We start from the raw sequence: 17,954 nt of genomic DNA, 5'->3' as shown, positions 1-17,954 counted from the left end.
AACACAAGGGTTCTAGTGAGTAATTTGGATAATTTATTCAAGGTAATAGAGTTGACCACATAACTTGCTGTTATTGCAAAGTCTGATTTTTCTAGTTAGTTGCTTTGTGTTTTTTTGTATTGTTACTCCTGTCCCATAATACTCTTAGCTGGGGCTAAAGGTCTGTCTGCCAAATATTTCTGGATTAAAAAAAGGGCAAGCCCAGGCCATTTCTACAGCAAGGCTAGGAGTAAAAAAGTTGTATTTATACCAGTATTTATTTTTTAAAAATAACCAGGTAACAAAAATGGCATTAGATTTAAAGGAATGTATTACCTTAAACATCCCAAGCATTAAATTGGAAACAGAGGGAATTGCCTATAGTAAACATTTCAAAAAATGAGGAATTCTAATTATTTTTCCTTTTTAATTCATTCAATTCTATTGTCCCTTCCATTGCCTTGTACTTTGTTTTTCTTAATGCATAAAACATCATCTACATGTAATTGTGCATATTTATCATCTCCCGAATATATATTTGGTGATTTCTTGGAACTAACTTCTAAGTATCTTTCTTCCGTACTTTGTCCTCTTACTTATTTTTTTTACAATTTCTCCTCTATTTCTGTAGCAAATTTATTCTTTTGGAAGGAAATTAGGACAAGGCAGCTTTGGTGTAGTGATTGAAGTAACACACAAAGAAACAGGCGTAAAGTGGGCAATGAAGAAAGTGAACCGTGAAAAGGTAGGTATTTGTAATAGACTAAGTCACTAAGAGTTTTTCACCCTCTTGGCAATGATTGCCTTATTTTAACATTTAATTTGAATAACCACACTATAATTATGAGCTTCAAGTTTCTACTATAGTTGGGGAATATTGATTATTGTGCTTTTATTATTTCTTCAACATTTTATGGGAGATCCAATAATGTTAATTTATTTTGACTGTAACTGTGGGACTGAAGATATGTCAAATGAAATAAAAAGTTTTACAATGCAGGCTAATATATTGTACAATTCAAGGTAGTTCATTTCAATAAATGTTATGATAAAACACTGCTTTAAAAAACTTTAATTAGTGATATTGGCAATATCAAATATGTAATGATCAAATTACAAAGTATGTGTGTTTTACTCATATTAAATCAAGCTCTTTCAAAGAAGATTGTGTAGGGCATATGAGATTAAATCCTTAAACTTTGAACCAGCAAGTATCACTGAGAAGTGATACCATATTTAAAAAATGATATATGTTATAAAAATGAAGTTGAGGGCTTTCAAAGGAAGAACAAAAATGTGAGCAATGAGCTTTAACGATAAGAATTGTAATGAAAATTGGCAATTACAAAGTTAAGGTATCACAGATACTAACAGTACTACCAAATGTATATAGATGTGACTTAGAAAAGACTGAAACAAATAAGTTCTTTGCTGATATTCTGGCAAAAATGAACATGGGAACAGTAAATGGATATGAATGAAATTTAATTAACTTTAGGGACCTCATTTTATGAATATAGGTGGGCTGGATGTTTTAGAGCAGTTTTCAGCATACATATAATTCTAAAAACCAATTACAGACCTTTGGAGAGGCTTCTATAAATATCTAGAGCTTTTATAAATGTAGAAAAAACAATAGTTATTTTTGACTGGAGAATTGACTTTGACTTAAAGAACTGATTTCTTTAATTAGAATATTTAAAATATCAATAAGAGCCATTCGGAGAAAAAATGGCTCCTTTCACCTTTTCTGCTTGGTATCATTAATAGTGAGTAGGTAGGAAGATTTCATTAATACTGTACTGTATATACAGGTAAAGTACTTCCTGAATAATGTGAGTTCTGATTTAACTCTATAGTTTTGTGTGTGTAAAGGAGTGGAGGAGAAAGCTTCCTGGCATCTTTCATGTGGCAGGCAGCACTGCCTGTTGAAAGTTCCTGGCAATGCAGTCTAAAAATAGCAGGGACTAGCCATGAGGTGGGCATCTCCCTATGTGATGAGAAGCAATTGCACCTAAGGATATTGACCCACCACACCCTTTCTGTTCCCATTACCTGGTGAGAAAATGTTGGAAGTTTAGATTAACATATGCAAACATTGATGTCCATAAGTTTTCCAATAATGTGAAGTTATGTTAATTCAAGAAGTGGCTGTATATGAATCTGTTTCTAATCAGATAGTTCCTTAGAAAAACCATGCCTAGGGTGGTCACTACTCAAGTGGTACGGGGAACAAGGTCAGACAAAAGAGATTATAATAACAGCTCTAGCTAAGGTGAAGGTGATAATACCATATTTACACAAAGAAAAAGTAACCTTAAACCTGAAGTTAAGCAGAGAGCTAAGCAAGATGGCGGCCACAGAGGAAGCATGGTTACATTGTGGAAAGAGAAGTTGCACTTAAACTAAGTTATCTCAAATTAAGACAAAACGGTAGGAGAAGAGGGAAAGAGGGAAAGATAAGTCAGAAAAATAAAGACTGGAGAAGAGAAAAGGAGAAGAAAGATCTGCAGAGCAGAGATGAAAATCAAACGTAGAGCGGAGAGGAAAGCCGACTGAGGATAGCGCAATGATTGGCAGAGAGCTGTTGAGATAGTGGAGAAGGAAGGAGAGCCAGCCAGGGAGAGAAGAGGAGAGCTTATTGTGAACCATCCAGGCAGCCCTATTTGCTGAAGGTAGCAGAACACCAGCACGACGGACCAGCAAATGGGAGCCATGTGGCCACGGAGCTGTTAGTGGGAGTGGTGGAACGCTGCAGCACAGTAGCCCAGGGCCTATAGATGGCAGCAGACCAGGTGCTATGGACACTGATAGATCAGGGCCTATAGACGGCAGCAGACCAGGTGCTATGGATGCCGATAGACTGGGCCCTACAGACGGCAGCAGACCAGGTGCTAGCTGGACTTGACCGGGAGGCCTGCAGGCGGTAACAAAGCAGCACGACAGAAGCAGCGGAGCAGCAGAGGACCCGACCGGCAGCTCGAGAAAACCTGGCTGAACATTGAAGATGGAGCAACAGTTGCAGACAGAGCAGCAGAGCGGTGGAAGGAGGCAGTTGGTAGGAAGGTCCAGTGGAGAAAACCCGTCTATTAAGCCTGCTCAGCAGAGAAAAACCAACTAGCAAACCTGCCCAGCTCAGAAAGACCGGCTATTAGACCAGCTCAGCACAGAAAAACTAGCTGAACATAAAAGATATCTCAGATGAGCAACAGCTGGGGGCAACTGAGGGCAATTAGAAAGATCAGCTGAGCACAGGAAGGCAGTCAAAAAAGCAAGGCAGAGAGAATAGAGATAAATAAGAAGCAAATTAAGAAAAGGAAGGATAGGGATGAATTTTTAGGCAGAAAGCAGAAAGCAAAAAGCAAATCCCTTGTTGAGGAGAAAGCAGCCCTTCCCTTTGTTAAATAACCGTATCCCAACATTAACTTTTAACTTCAATATAAACTGCAATTTTTTCTATTAAAATCATACTTTTATCTGTACCTAAATAACAAGGCAAAAAAAGAGCACAAACAGGCAGAAAAAAGGATAGAAAAAAATAGGCATAATTACCTAGAACAGAGAAGCTAGAAACAAGGCTAACAGCAAAGCACATCCACCAATCAAAAAGAGGGATTCTCAAACAACAAACTCATGAAACAGGTGACTGATACTATTGTGGTATGCAGTACATGTTCCATGTATGTGCTTATGCCCAAAGAACATCCAAATTATACATGCATTAGATGTAAACTATGTAAACTACCGGAGGAAAAAGTAAGGAACTTAGAGGCAACTCTAGCCAAACCCCAACATATAAAAGAAAGCTCTACCCAAACTGAACCAATTAATGAACAAATAACTCCCAGAGGATTTGACCCTACTGATAAACCCTTGGAGAAAGACAAATGGAGATATGTCACACATAGGAGGAAACACAATACTCAAGAAAGAAGCAACATACAACTAACAAACCCCCTTTGCCCAATCCAATCCAACCAGAAACAGCCCCACTAAAACTGAGCAATCGATTTCTCCCCTTAGATGGAAACACGCAGACCCACAACCGCCCCCTCAAAGAAAACATGCAGACGCCTAGCAAAGAAACAACTTCAAATATCCCTAAAAAAGTCAAGCAAGTCAGACAATTTCTAAATCAAGGTTTAAACATTTGGAGTGCATGATTTCCTGCTCTCCCTTGTATGAAATGTGACAAATGGCCTGGTAGCTTTAGAAATCAGACTGAGAAAAATACTGCAAATCAGGGAACTTCACAAAATATTGTTGACTTGAATGATTGATTATGTGTTGTCACGTTGCTGTTGACTGTTGCCAACCATATTGTCTTTATCATGATGGGTCCCTAATCCAGTCTTTCAGGTCTTCCAACCATGCACTCTTACCAGTATAGCTGAGTCTATCCACTTTGCTGCTCGTCATCCTTTTCTCTTTCCTTTTGTTACATAAAGTGGCATGATGTAGGCATTTGGGTTTTTGGTTTTTTTGTGTATTTTGTTGCCCCAACCAAACATTCAGTTGCACAAAGCTTAGCTTTGTTGCTTCTTGTTGAGGCTCTTACGTTGTCTGATAACCTCTATAGTCTCAATGTCAAGTTCTTTTTGGTAGAAATGTATTTTGCATCTGTTCATCGCCTTGATTATTTGTAAAAATAGTAAAGATGGGATACAAATAAATAAATGAAAATAAATTATAAGAACAAACAAAAAATAATCAAATTTAGTACTATTTGTAAAAAAAATAATGCTTTTCTCACGTTAAGGCTGGGAGTTCTGCTGTGAAGCGTCTTGAACAAGAAGTAAGCATTTTGAAAAGAGTAAACCATGAGCATATAATACATCTTGAAGAAGTGTTTGAGACACCAAAGGTAAGATTTCATAACTTTAATTCCCAGTGTTCAGTTAATATTATATTATGCGGAAAACAAGATATAATGATGGCAGTTAGGGATGTTATAATTCATTTGCTCCTAAATTCTTAAAAATAGTGTTAAGCCTTCCCTAACCACCTTGTTGGGATCAAAACTTTCTTCTCAATTATTTAATGCTACGTTTTCTCTCTCTCTCTGTTTCAAATTTGTAGCATTCGGATATCTTTTTTTCGGAATAGATTTCAAATAAGCTTGCATATTCTGAAATGCATTTGGTTGGGGTTGTTTTTTTTTTGCCAATATAGACTGGATGAATGTTGGATTATTCTTGTATTGGTTGCTCTGATAACTGTTGGATGGTGGCAGTTATAAATGGTAAAATGGCAGTTGCAGCTAGATGACTGAAAGCCCATCCCATTGTAAAAAAAAAAAAAAGCTGCTATGACTACCTTGCCTTTTGACCCATAGATTGTGGTGTTTGTTACTTGTTTCCATTGGAATTGTTATATATGCCAGCTTTTCCCTGTCAACTATTTATGTTTTCATTTATTAAATTGTTACTCACCACAGTCTAATCCAGTTTTCAATGGCTTACAAATAAAATGGACATAACAATAAATACAGTGTAACACACACACACATGCACACACTAGACATAAAACATACACTATCCATAACGATTCAGATGCCTTCCGAAAGAACTCCGTCTTCAGCTTCCTTTGGAAAGTGATCAGTGTTGGAACTAACTTAACCTCAAGTGGGAAGCCATTCAAAACACCAGCGTTGCCACCATAAAACACATCTTCCTTCTTGACTTCCTGAAAATTGGAAACAATCGGGGGCCTCTCCTAGCACAATTACAAATTCCAGTGAGGAGATGTATTCCTATAAGTAACCTGAAATCAAACCATAAGGGTTAGCACCAGTGTAGGGCCTGAAATATATAATATATAATATCATATAATATCACATAATCCCATCTGTGTCCTAAACATCTATAAAGAAGTTTACTGAGGTTTTAAAGGCTTTGTAGAATGCTTTGCTGTAGTCTGGACAAGTGATGATGCTAGCATGAGCGACTGCAGCTCTCACTTTAGATCCAGCTACAATAGGTGTAGCTGAAGCTAGGCAAACCCTCCACCCCGCAATATCTCCAAGAGGTCCATGTGCTGCAGCAGGATTCTGGGATGACATCCAAGTTGTGGCCCTGCTCCTTGCAAGTATAGTATCTCTGTGTCTAGAGCAGGGGTAGGCAACCTCGGCTCTTTTATGACTCATGGACTTCAACTCCCAGAATTCCTGAGTCAGCATAGCTGACTCAGGAATTCTGGGAGTTGAAGTCCATGAGTCGTAAAAGAGCTGAGGTTGCCTACCCCTGGTCTAGAGTCATCAGTGGGGCCAAAAGAACACTAACATTCAAAGTATTGGGTGAAAGCCTTCACTGATATTGAAGATTCAGTGTTAAATCTGCAGCCATCAAGAATTTTGGAACATGCTGAATTTGGGAAAATTTGGGAAAAAAACTATCTATTAAACTTACTTCCACATTACTCCTTCAGTTCAATATTCTATGTAAGCTAAGGTTGTGGTACACAGAAACAGAGACACATATATTCTTTATTAATGTCAGCGAGTGTATCTTGTAATGGAGTTATGCGAAGATGGAGAACTTAAAGAGATTCTTCAAAGAAAAGGTCAATTTACAGAGAATGAGACTCGGCATATAATCCAAAGTCTTGCATCAGCAATTGCTTATCTTCACAAGAAAGGTAAGAATGTTCATTTTATACTATATTTAGTAATCGCAATTTTCCTATTTTCATTGTACTTTTAGCTGAAAATCATTTTTCTAATTATATTTTTAGTATAGGTAAGTTAATAAGCAGTTTATTCAAAGGTAATAAGGAAATAGAATATTTCTAATAATCATTATTTTCTTATCATTTCTGTGGACATAAGTTCTAGTCCAGAAAGTTGTTCAATAAACAAATGAGTGGGATGTGTCTTTTTCAAAATAATCCTTCCATTTCATCACCTCCTGGTTTGAAGGCTAGAAAAGACCCACAGTGTAACAAGAACTGCTATTGGAAAGTCAAAGAAAACATATAAAAATAAAACATAGAATCTCTTACATGTGCTTTTGTCTTTCAGCCAGTTTGTTTTAATGTTGTATAAAACATTTAACAAAATTTGACAAAATATCCTTTCCTTGTATAGTGACATTACAAACTGATGCACAAAAACCAATGAGGTTGGCAATGAAGGTGCTATTTCTAGAAATATTTGGATCCATTTCACAACATACTTATCAAGTTTGGGCTTTTCATTTTTATCAATGTGAATTCGGGCAAAAGTTAATATAGATTCTGATTCTTTTTAATCTAAACAGTGATCAATATGAGCATTTGTGTATAGCTTTCAGTAATCTTCATTAAGAGAATTAAGAAGATATCTTTTAGAGAGAGAAGGGCCTTGAGAAGAAATTATATCTTTCTAAAATTATCTCCTAATTTGTTCACCTCGGTTTTGAATGGACAGTTGATAAGACAATGGTTATTCTTATTTGGTCCATACAGGAATGTTTTATTTTTTAGTATTTTTAGAACAATAGGATTCATACCTTCCTGGGGTCCTATCACAAAGCTTTCCTCCAACTTCTTGGATTAAAAATATATAGAATTAGAATCTTTTACTTATGGATGCTGGTGAATTATTACGTGAAGTCCTTTTCTTACTGTGCGATGCAGTACAGAGGATTTGAGCCTCATCTTCAATATTTGGCCATTCATTCATTTTCCCTTTAGTCATTAAGATGTGTGTGTGTGTGTGTGGGTGTTATAGAGAAGTTGAAGAGAGTATAGAGCAGTGATGGCGAACCTTTTAGAGACTGAGTGCCGAAACTGCAACCCAAAACCCACTTATGCATCGTCGAGTGCCGGGTGGATGTGGCCCATTGGGTGGGCGTGGCTGCGGTGGTAACGGCAGACTGGGTGGGACTAAAAAGTTCAATCAATCAATTCCAACTTTGCAAGATCTTTTTCTTTCCTGTGAGAAGTTGAAACTGACTGATTGAACCTTTTTTTTTTTTTGCACACGGCGGTGGAGGCCTAAAGCAAAAAGGTTTTATAAAACCCAGCTGAAGGCCTAGGACTGGGGCAATGGCGCACGTGCCGACAGAGAGGGCTCTGAGTGCCGCCTCTGGCACCCGTGCCATAGGTTCGCCACCACTGGTATAGAGAGTTCACACTGTTTTGGAGAGTATCACGGAGCCCCATTTTATTCCCCCCAGGATGCTCAGAGAAATAGACACACATGCATATGGAACAAAATACTATTGTGAGATTTGCTATATTTTTTTAAAAAATACTAAGCAAATGATAGAAAACAGAAAATGGGCAGTTTGTGGTTCAGCTATGAATAGAAGTAAAACAGTAGTAGTGGCGAGAAGGAACTGAATAAGAAATAAATGCTCACCTGAACTTTTTTTTTAATGTGGAGAACATAGAAAGCAAACTGAGTATTTTCATTTAAAAATACTAATTTTATACATTAGTGCTTTTAAAATATTCCTGTGACACATTATATTCTTTAATGTAATAAAATCTATGCAGGCTTCTCTTTCATTTTATTTGAATAATAGATCTAAGTTTGACCGAGGTTTGGGACTTACAGACACTGTTCTTTTTTTTTTTTTATGAAAGAAAGAATACAGTGTCTGCTTGCGTACGTTAATGTAAAATGAAATGCACATAAATTACTCAGTCAAAAGGGTTTTAAAATATTTCTGTCAGAATATTTTTCAATGCATTTGATAAATAACACTTTTACTTTTTGTTCCCCATCTTGACAGATATAGTTCATAGAGATTTGAAATTGGAAAACATTTTAGTTAAAAGCAGTGACATTGATGAACAAAATGAAATGAAATTAAACATAAAGGTAAGAAATTGTAATACTTCGCTTTATACACTACTTTTGTTTTGTTGTTTTTTTTTAGATACAAGTATCAAAAGTCATTTTTCCCAGTAAATGCCTATTAGTAGCTTTTAAACTGAACTGTAATGGTATAATCAAGCCAGAAAATAAGGTTCTGACATAGCACCAATTGACAAGAATGTGGGAGTCAAGTGCCACTAGTGAAAAACGTCTTATTGAACAAAGAACAGTATAGTTATATGTAAAGAAATGTTTTTAAAAGTATTCTTTTTGTTCACTTTTTGGATAGAGTTTTAAACTGTTAGCAAATGTAAGCCTGGAGATCCATGATTAGCATGAATTATGCATATTGGCAAGTTAATTTAAACATTTTAGTAATTTTGAAAACTATAGTTTTTACATCCCAACGACTTTCTGCTATATGGACTTCAGATGAATATTTATTGCCAAAATGCATTAACTGACTGAAGAACGTACACTTATTTATTTATAAAGAAATAATTGGCCTTTAATAAATATAATTACAAAATGCTCACTATTTTTATAGTTGCTTTAATTGACTGGGAGGATTTAATAAAATGTCTATAATGATATCTAATATTAGGGTAAATTTTATGGGAATTAAAGCCACATATTATGATCAAGTGTATTTTATCTCCATGAGTGTTCTGCATGAATCAAGGTTTCTCTTAGGGCTAATTTATGCTTCTCTTCATGCCTTTTGATTCTGCATATCCTCCTGCTTGCATTTCTGGGGAGAAATGTATGATCATTCTTGGGTTTGAGGAGAGGCATATTTGTGTGTTAAAGCAGACTGTTGTTTTTCTCCTGTTCCAACACAGTATTGACTATGTGTTAAGATTGCACAGCCTTGCTGTGCTCTTTTGGCATCAGTTTTCCTGGACAGTTCTGATGAAAACGTTTTAGAAGAAACAGTGCACCAGACAAAGCATCAATGCCTGAAGACACAATAATGTAACTCAAGTAGCTGAGATTTTCAGAAATATGTGGGCAATGTTAGTTCTTCTATGTTGATTTTTCTTCTATTGCATAGCACTTTGGCATAATCCTATTCTTTTGTGCCAACAATAGGTGAGTGCAACATGTTGTAGGCACAATTATCCAGCCTCCTTCTTGTCAGGATATATGGTTCCTGAGTCCAATGTAGCAGAATATTTCCCACAGATGCAGAAATAAGCTCTATTTACAGGGAAGCAGGGACCACAGATTACCTCTCTTCCTGAGACAGGAAGAGAAAAAAGGGAAAAGATAGTAAATTGGACAAACCTACCCCCCTCTTCTCCTTTCTGCCTCTACCCACACAATAGCCCTTTCAAGGGAGATGTTACCAAGCAATGGATTGACATTTTTTTTTTGGCCATATAATATGCCTGGAAAGAAAATGGAACACACTTCCCTAGAAAGTTGAGGACATAATTTGCGGTAATAAAAGCACCAGTTCCCTTGCTCTAGTTTCCATTACATACTGATATTTGGTGATTTCTTGAATGTTTTTGTTATTTTCTTGACAATAATACAGATTTAGGTATCATTTTTTCCTGGATATTTTTTGACCTCCCAGTCTCTCTTATAGATGGAATTTTCTGTTGATCTCTCATCTAAGCACTCACTAGATTTGCCTTTGCTTAGCTTTTTTGAGATCAACTAGATCAGGGGTTCTCAACCTTGGCAACTTTAAGACTTGTGGACTTCAACTCCCAGAATTCCTCAGCCAGCTTTGCTGGCTGAGGAATTCTGGGAGTTGAAGTCCACAAGTCTTAAAGTTGCCAAGGTTGAGAACCCCTGAATTAGATGGAATGGACTAATACTTATCTATTGCAGACACCATGATTGACAGGAACACGACTGACACATGATTGACACTGTGTATCTCATTCTGTCCTTTATGTCTGAAATCAAACATACAGAAAATGGACAATTCTTTGGCAGCCCTCTCAAAGCAGTCTGTGAAATATAGGCTGTAAAGATCCTTGGGTACTTAGATTCCCTAAAGGAAAATATTCTCCAGCCTCCCTCCCTTTTCCTTCTTGCTTATTTGTTTATAGAATGTGTACAAATAAAATGTATGAAATTCCCCCAAGTTGAAATATTCACTTAGTTTCTAAATGTCTTTATTTCTATACTGGCTTCTACTCAGTATTAATATCTTCTATATCACATACTGCATTTGGATCTTTAAACATTGTGAAATTATAATTATGTGTCTTTTAAAGGTGTTAATGTAAGTCCCATAGCAGCATTTGGTTTTCCTGGCTATTTCTCTTGAATACCCACCTTGCTTTTGTGTATGCACAAATGCAATTTCCAAACAAAAAAATTGGGAATATTTATGGAAACCTTGATGCAGAGCTTTTGCTTAATGTGAATTATTATAGGAAATCATTTGAGATTTTTTTAAATCTCTCACAAAGTGGTTTTGCTCTGAATATTGAAATCTTAAGAAGAATAAATACACATGCAAGAAAGTAAACAGTTATGTTTCTTACAGGTAACTGATTTTGGTTTAGCTGTTCAAAAGACGGGAGGAAGTGAAAGCAGGTTCCAGTCTACCTGTGGGACTCCTATTTATATGGGTAAGTCCAGTACTTTATATAATATTTTCCATTAAATCTGAACTGATTAAAACAATATAATGAATTAAAGTTTTGTAACTATCAATACATATGTACGAATATGTTGGATGCTATTAATTTATATATGTACAATAATTGCTATGCTCAGGGCTTACGGATACATTATTATGATATAAGTTTGAAGCTGTGCAATTGTTGTTAGTTATAAGTATATTTTACCAACAGAGTTTCTTCAAACAGAACTGAGTAAAATGGAAATAATGATGTTAATACAGTAGGTACTGTTGAGAACAGAAGTTTGCTTCCAATATTAACATTCAGAAGCACGCTTGGTACAGAGGGCTTTCCTATTCCTTCCCCCCCCTCCCCCATTCTTCTGCATTTTTGGGAGACCTGGAATCAGAAGAACTGAGATATGGCATGGGAAAGAATGAAATGACTAACTGTTGGAAGAGGCTGCTTGTATGAATAGTGTCAGGGTTAATGTAAGCAGACTTTGCATGATAGTAGGCAAGATCACATTATCACAACATGGGTCTATTTGTGCTTTTTTTGTTGGAGATGAAATAGAGGAGAGCAGGAGTTTGCAATCAGAAAAGCAAAATGCCTTACTGCATCAATGGATTTTTACTTGCACAGGCGTTTGTATTCCATTTTCATAAATCTACTTGCAATGTTTGATTCACTTTCAAAGGGATTTCTAATTGGGAACATTGTTCCATATTGGTATAAGTAAGTCTTTGAGTTCTTAATAACAACAACAACAACAACAACAACAGTCCTGTTATTTTATAAAATGGTGGCCATGAAGCTCCCTGTTCCACCTAGCTTTAAAAAAATAATAACAAATAGGAAATTTGTAGAAGAATCTTTAGTTCCTACAACATTTCCACTTGGATGACAGAAAGCATATTTGATGACCATTTTCATTTTGGAAAATTCCTTCTGAGACTGGTCACGTCCACCATGGCTTCCTTTTTTTGTGTATGCCCATTGTTTAAACTCAACATCCCACATGACCTCTCAACACAAACAGGTTACTAACTCCTATTTTGACACTTTTACTTCTCATTGCATGTCATACTATTTAGAATCTGCTCTTACAGTATATACTAGGGAAGAAGCCTTTCTGACTTTAAAACTAATATATAAATCTATGTATTTGTTTTTCAAATAGAAATGTATTTGTATGGTATTGTAAAGGATTTGAAGTCAAGATTTTAGGAACAGTGTTCAGAATTTACAAATAGGAAGAGCACAAGCAACAAAATTAGGAATTATGATAATTGTGACTAACTAAACGATCAAAGTGAGGATATATCATCATGAATTGTTTAGGGCCCTACATTATTAATATCAACATCTGCTACTTTTTGATGGGTGAACAAAGTGTATCTCATCCATACTGCTTTCTTTTAAGTAGTTAAAAATATCTATATTTTTTCTTTGTTGGCAGCTCCAGAAGTGATAAGTGCACATGATTATAGCCAACAATGTGATGTCTGGAGCATAGGTGTCATTATGTATATGCTGTAAGTAGTTTACATACAATAAAAATATTTTTCCTAAAGAAGACAATATTTGTCAATTATTGCTTGATTAGTGTTTACATTGGTTAAATTGTCTCTGCTGAATCCTTTCTAAAAGAAATTATTAACCCCAACTCTTGTAAGTATTCTTGGATCATAGCTGAAAATATGTACTCTGTTCCTATCTCCCTCTGTCTCTTTCTCTATGAGCATACAGTTTTTTATTTCTGTGCTATGTTTGTTACATTTAACAAAATGGAGTTTATTTGCCCGAAATGTTATCTTTGAAAGCCTTTGTTTTAAGTGAATACGCACTATAATACACATATTTTTATTTAAGGTTAGAGTTGGATCTAAGTCATGCTTCATGTGAACCTATTGAAATTGTGATTAACTTAAATCCCATTTATTATAATAGATTCCCTTTTAATATGACCAAATCTGGATCCAAGTTACTATCTATAATACTTATAGGCAGTTGTACTTTATAGATCTTGGGTTACTGTACTATTCAGTTATTTATAAATAAGACTAATATTTTAATCGAATAAAGAAAATCAGAAATATTTTATGCAGTATACTTGAACAGTAAAAAAACTTCTAGTCCTTACATTTATAATTCAATTTGAATTCTACAAATATGTCTAAATTGTAACAAGGAACTCTCTTTGATGGAGAAACAAGATGGGACATAACATTGTTATTTTCCTTTGTTGAATTTCATTAGGCTGCCCTTCTTTAAAACATCAATATTGGCAACTGAGAAGAGATCAGTCAAGTAAAAAGAATAAACTTCTTCCCAATAAAGTTAATACTTCCCAAATAATTATTCCTCCAATTTATCCAATATAGTTCTTGTGCGTAGCACACAGATTTTACTTTTTTAAAAATTTGTAGATCATGCTGTGTTCTGAAACTTTTTAATACCAAGACAGTACCAATTTTATGATCACAGTTTATTGTATTAATGTTGCCATGCCATTTTTGCACAATATAGCATAGCTAAATGTATTATACATTGGAGTGGGGTAATTTGATTGGATAGTAAGAATTCCATGCTGCTTCTGCAATCTGTACAATTCACAGACCTTGTAAAACAAAGAGCACTAAATTGTCCTGATTTTAGTCACAGTTCAGGCTTCATAACATTATACTTTAATTAACATATAAATATTTTAAGTTGGCATTGTAGAAACACAATAATATTTTAACAATGTTACTTTATATTGCCCCTAACTGACACTTAAAAATCAAACTTGGTAAAAATTAATAGAATATACATTCTTTTTATTCTATTTAGAAGATATATTAATAGACACATGAAATATTCTTTAATTTTGTATAGTTTTCATAAGCAGCTCATTCTACCATTGTTAGATTATCTTTTTAGCTATCCTTGCTAAGTGAATGTTTAATGTTGTCATTGCTAACTGATGTGCCTAGTAGTTTTTAATGGATCTATATTAATGTATTAGCTGCTGAACCAATTGCATTAATAGAGATGGCATACCTTCTCTTAACCAGCATATCTATTACAGTACACTAAGCTTGACCTTGTTATCCATAGAAAATCCAATCCTTCAAATACAATATTCATTTTTTTTTGTAGTAGCATAGGGTCTCTATGGTGTATTTTATTGTAATGTAGCTGCAATTTATGGCCCATCTCTATTTAAATACCGACTAGTAAAACAAGAGACAATTATCTTTTTATTGAGTTCCTAGTGGGCTGAGTTTGTCATGCCCTCATGGATCACAAATTTTACAGGGATAAATTAGCAATATCTCTGGTCAGTATTTTTCCCCCCACAGTATTCTGGAAAACAACTATACTTGCAAATAGGAACATATTGGGGAATACTGAAATACATCTATTTCGTATTAGTTTTTGGTAATGCTTCTCAAAATGTTTTCTTGTTCATTTACATTTTAATTTCTAACCTCAGTTACCTTTGTTTGTACTCCAACAGTATCATCATCATGGAGTTAACGTGGATTGACTGCATAATGTAATAATAATTTTTCCATATATTGTAATCCCCACTTGACTGGGATCCTCTATGTGACTGATTCAGAAATGTTGCTTTCACTCAGTCTGTCATTTAATTTGAATGATAATAACGCCAGTAAAAATAGGTTAGATGACCAGTAGTATGATGTCACACTTTACAGCGTGATTTCCAACTGGGTGGATCATTCATGTAACTGATCCAGAGAAGCAAAAGAAGCTATAACCTACATTAATACAAATATAAGAAGAAACCAGTAGTTCTGAACAGATTTAATAAACAAATATTCTAAAAAGAATTTTGTGGAAATATTTTAATCCCTGTTTCCTGAAACAAGTTACTATGTTCTAAATTTGAATGAGCAGTTTAAATCCCTGTATCCATATATAGAGTAGGGGTAATTTTGTAAGTATCCATTATGTCAGCCCTCAAGACTGCCTCCCTTTCTGTCTTTCCAGACTGTGCTTATATTTTTCATAATGGCTGGTTCATACTTCTTCAAGGCTACTTCTCTACTCTGTTTATAGTTCTTCAAGGCTACTTTCATTGGTTATGAATCCTACTTAAGCTAGAGTTGAATCACTGCAAAAAGGGATATTTGGTCAAGCTGTAATACAATATATAACTTCTCTGTGCTTGACAGTTAAGAATTTGGAATTGGTATTTGATGCTTCTTTGCCCATCATATCCCCATTCTTCCTTTTATATTTATTGTTCAACTGAATAAAAAATGCTGCCCTAAACTGAAAAAATACAGTATACACATGAAGCTATTGGTAGATAACTAGAGATATATTTCAATAACTGAAAAGATTTTTTCTGTTACCTCTCTAGATTATCTGGTGAACCACCTTTTATGGCAAGTTCAGAAGAAAAACTTTTTGAAGTTATAAAAAAAGGAGACCTTCATTTTAAACAGTCAGTCTGGCAATCAGTCAATATAGCTGGTAGGTAGATAACTGTATGACTAAAAACCCATTGATAAATAAAATAAAAGTGTTGTCAAATCACCTTTTAAAATCACTAACATGATCCTCATTGAAATATAAAGAAATTTCACAAAACAATTACTGAATAGTACTCTGCTGGGTTAACATACATGAATACAATGGAGAGATGTATTTTTTACAACTATTAGAAATTAGGTTCATGAATGTCTTTTTTTATAGCTAAAAATATATTGCGGCTGCTTCTGAAAGTAGATCCTGCCCACAGAATCACTGCAAATGAACTGCTTGACTGCCAGTGGATCACAGTAAGCTTTATTTCATTTTTCTTTTAAACATTTCTAATTTCTTTGTTTGCAAAATTAATTTTTCCAATTAAGTTCAAATGAACATTTACTTACCTACATGTTATATACATGTTATATACCTATACATTTAACATATTCTAATTAGGACAGTTTAAAAGTGAATCCAGATTTTCGTAATGGTCCAGATAATTTCATGCTGTACAGATATTTAATAGCGAAAACTTATTCTACTGTAAAAATTAATCCCTTGATTCTAAATGGCAGGTACACTTTTAGAAACTGAGCCCTGTGGCATAATCAGGAAAATGTATTTAGCTCCTTCAAAAACTTATAGTAACACATCTTCATTTTATGTAGCTAGATCATAAATAAGCGAACGTAATACAACAGAAATAATCAGTTAAGGGCACAATTTACTGGAGACTTCCTCAAAACGATTGTCTAAAAATGTTCTGCCTCCACATATAAGCAAATAAAATCTCCTTTTTACTATCAGTAATCTGCAGAGTATATATTTATTTTTTTTTCAGTATATTAAGTTTAGAAACTGCAGAAAGTTCCTAACAGCTATAGAAATAATTATTTCCATAATATCCATAATACTCTCCGATTTTATACAATTCTATTTTTTCTCAGTCTTTTAGAACTTCTACAATGATGGAGATCCAAGCTCTAAATTCCTCAGCCAGCTGCCTTGGGCTGCTCAAGCAGAAAGGCGGGGGGAAGGTTGTGGAGGGACCTCAGAAAGTTGTGAACCCACAAGAACAGCAACTTCCCCATTATTCATACTTGCCAATAACATTAGGGAAAAGTGTGGCAATCCTGGAATTGGTCAATTTTCTATTCCATTGTAAACAATGGGAGGAAAATTAAAAATTAAAAAACTTACAAAGAGAGGAAAATGCCAACTGTCCTGCTGACATAAGCCCAGTTGAGTTCTGAATAAACAATTCTACTTTTGGCTCTTGCATCCATTGGTGTTGCTTTCTTTTGGAAATGGATATACTGAAAAATGAATCACAGTAATAGTCATAGGAAGAACAATTTCTATAGAAAATCATACACAGCAAAACTAGGTTTAATTTTAAAACTTCCCCTAAGTTAGAATTTATATATTGCATGATTGTGCTATACAATTACTAAGATTGGTGGGCCTTTCATAAGCAAAAGTTAAAACTATAAAATACATAAATAGTGGAGCAATATAAAATGAAAAAGAAACGTCAACAGTTCTAGAATAGACCTAGAATGGAATTGAATGGGTTGAACTGTGCAATTCTTGGTGCTCTCTGAGCTTGGTTGTTTGCTTGCAGATCTTTCTTGCCCAAATGGGTAACATCATCAGTGCCCTGTTTATGTTAGTCATTGATGATGTTATCTAGTTGGGTAAGGAAATGTCTGCAAGCAAACAACCAAGCCCAGCGAGTACTTACAACTCCACAGAATAAATTTAATGAAACTCAAAAGCCCAGTATAGCAGCAGAGCATGGATCTAAGAACTTATTTTAATACATGAAAGGCAAAATACTTGGAATTACCAAATGTTGTGCATCTGATGTTGAAATGATTGTGGTGTGGATGCCAGTCTTATGGAAAGTTTATATTTTAGATTTATATCAGTTGAGCTGTTGTTGTTCGTCCATCGATTTTTGATGAAGACCTTGACATCTTGTGGATTGTGGGCCATCAACGGTGTGTCCGTAGATGGCTGATGAGACCGATGTTAGCACGGAATGTTCTGCCACATACTGAACAGAGAAATGTGGACACTGTTGCTTCAGCATT

The 17,954-nt window shown here is 35.0% G+C and overlaps 1 protein-coding gene across 2 annotated transcripts in view; it reads left to right on the top strand.

The window, feature by feature from the left end:
* LOC107284275 (serine/threonine-protein kinase 33) overlaps window positions 1-17,954 on the top strand; it is a 64,978-nt gene that overhangs the window by 41,441 nt on the left and 5,583 nt on the right. For both annotated transcript variants that reach the window (XM_015812344.1, XM_015812418.1), the window contains 8 exons: window positions 611-724; window positions 4,739-4,843; window positions 6,477-6,615; window positions 8,697-8,785; window positions 11,292-11,376; window positions 12,833-12,908; window positions 15,749-15,861; window positions 16,084-16,169. In XM_015812344.1, the coding sequence (XP_015667830.1) occupies window positions 611-724; window positions 4,739-4,843; window positions 6,477-6,615; window positions 8,697-8,785; window positions 11,292-11,376; window positions 12,833-12,908; window positions 15,749-15,861; window positions 16,084-16,169 (807 nt within the window). The remainder of the gene's footprint in view (window positions 1-610; window positions 725-4,738; window positions 4,844-6,476; window positions 6,616-8,696; window positions 8,786-11,291; window positions 11,377-12,832; window positions 12,909-15,748; window positions 15,862-16,083; window positions 16,170-17,954) is intronic.

This window comes from Protobothrops mucrosquamatus, unplaced genomic scaffold (genome assembly GCF_001527695.2).
Source record: "Protobothrops mucrosquamatus isolate PMUCROS unplaced genomic scaffold, P.Mucros_1.0 scaffold_5, whole genome shotgun sequence".
NCBI lineage: Eukaryota > Metazoa > Chordata > Lepidosauria > Squamata > Viperidae > Protobothrops > Protobothrops mucrosquamatus.
Note: the sequence above shows the minus strand (reverse complement) of the source record. Positions and strands in the feature narration are given on the sequence as shown.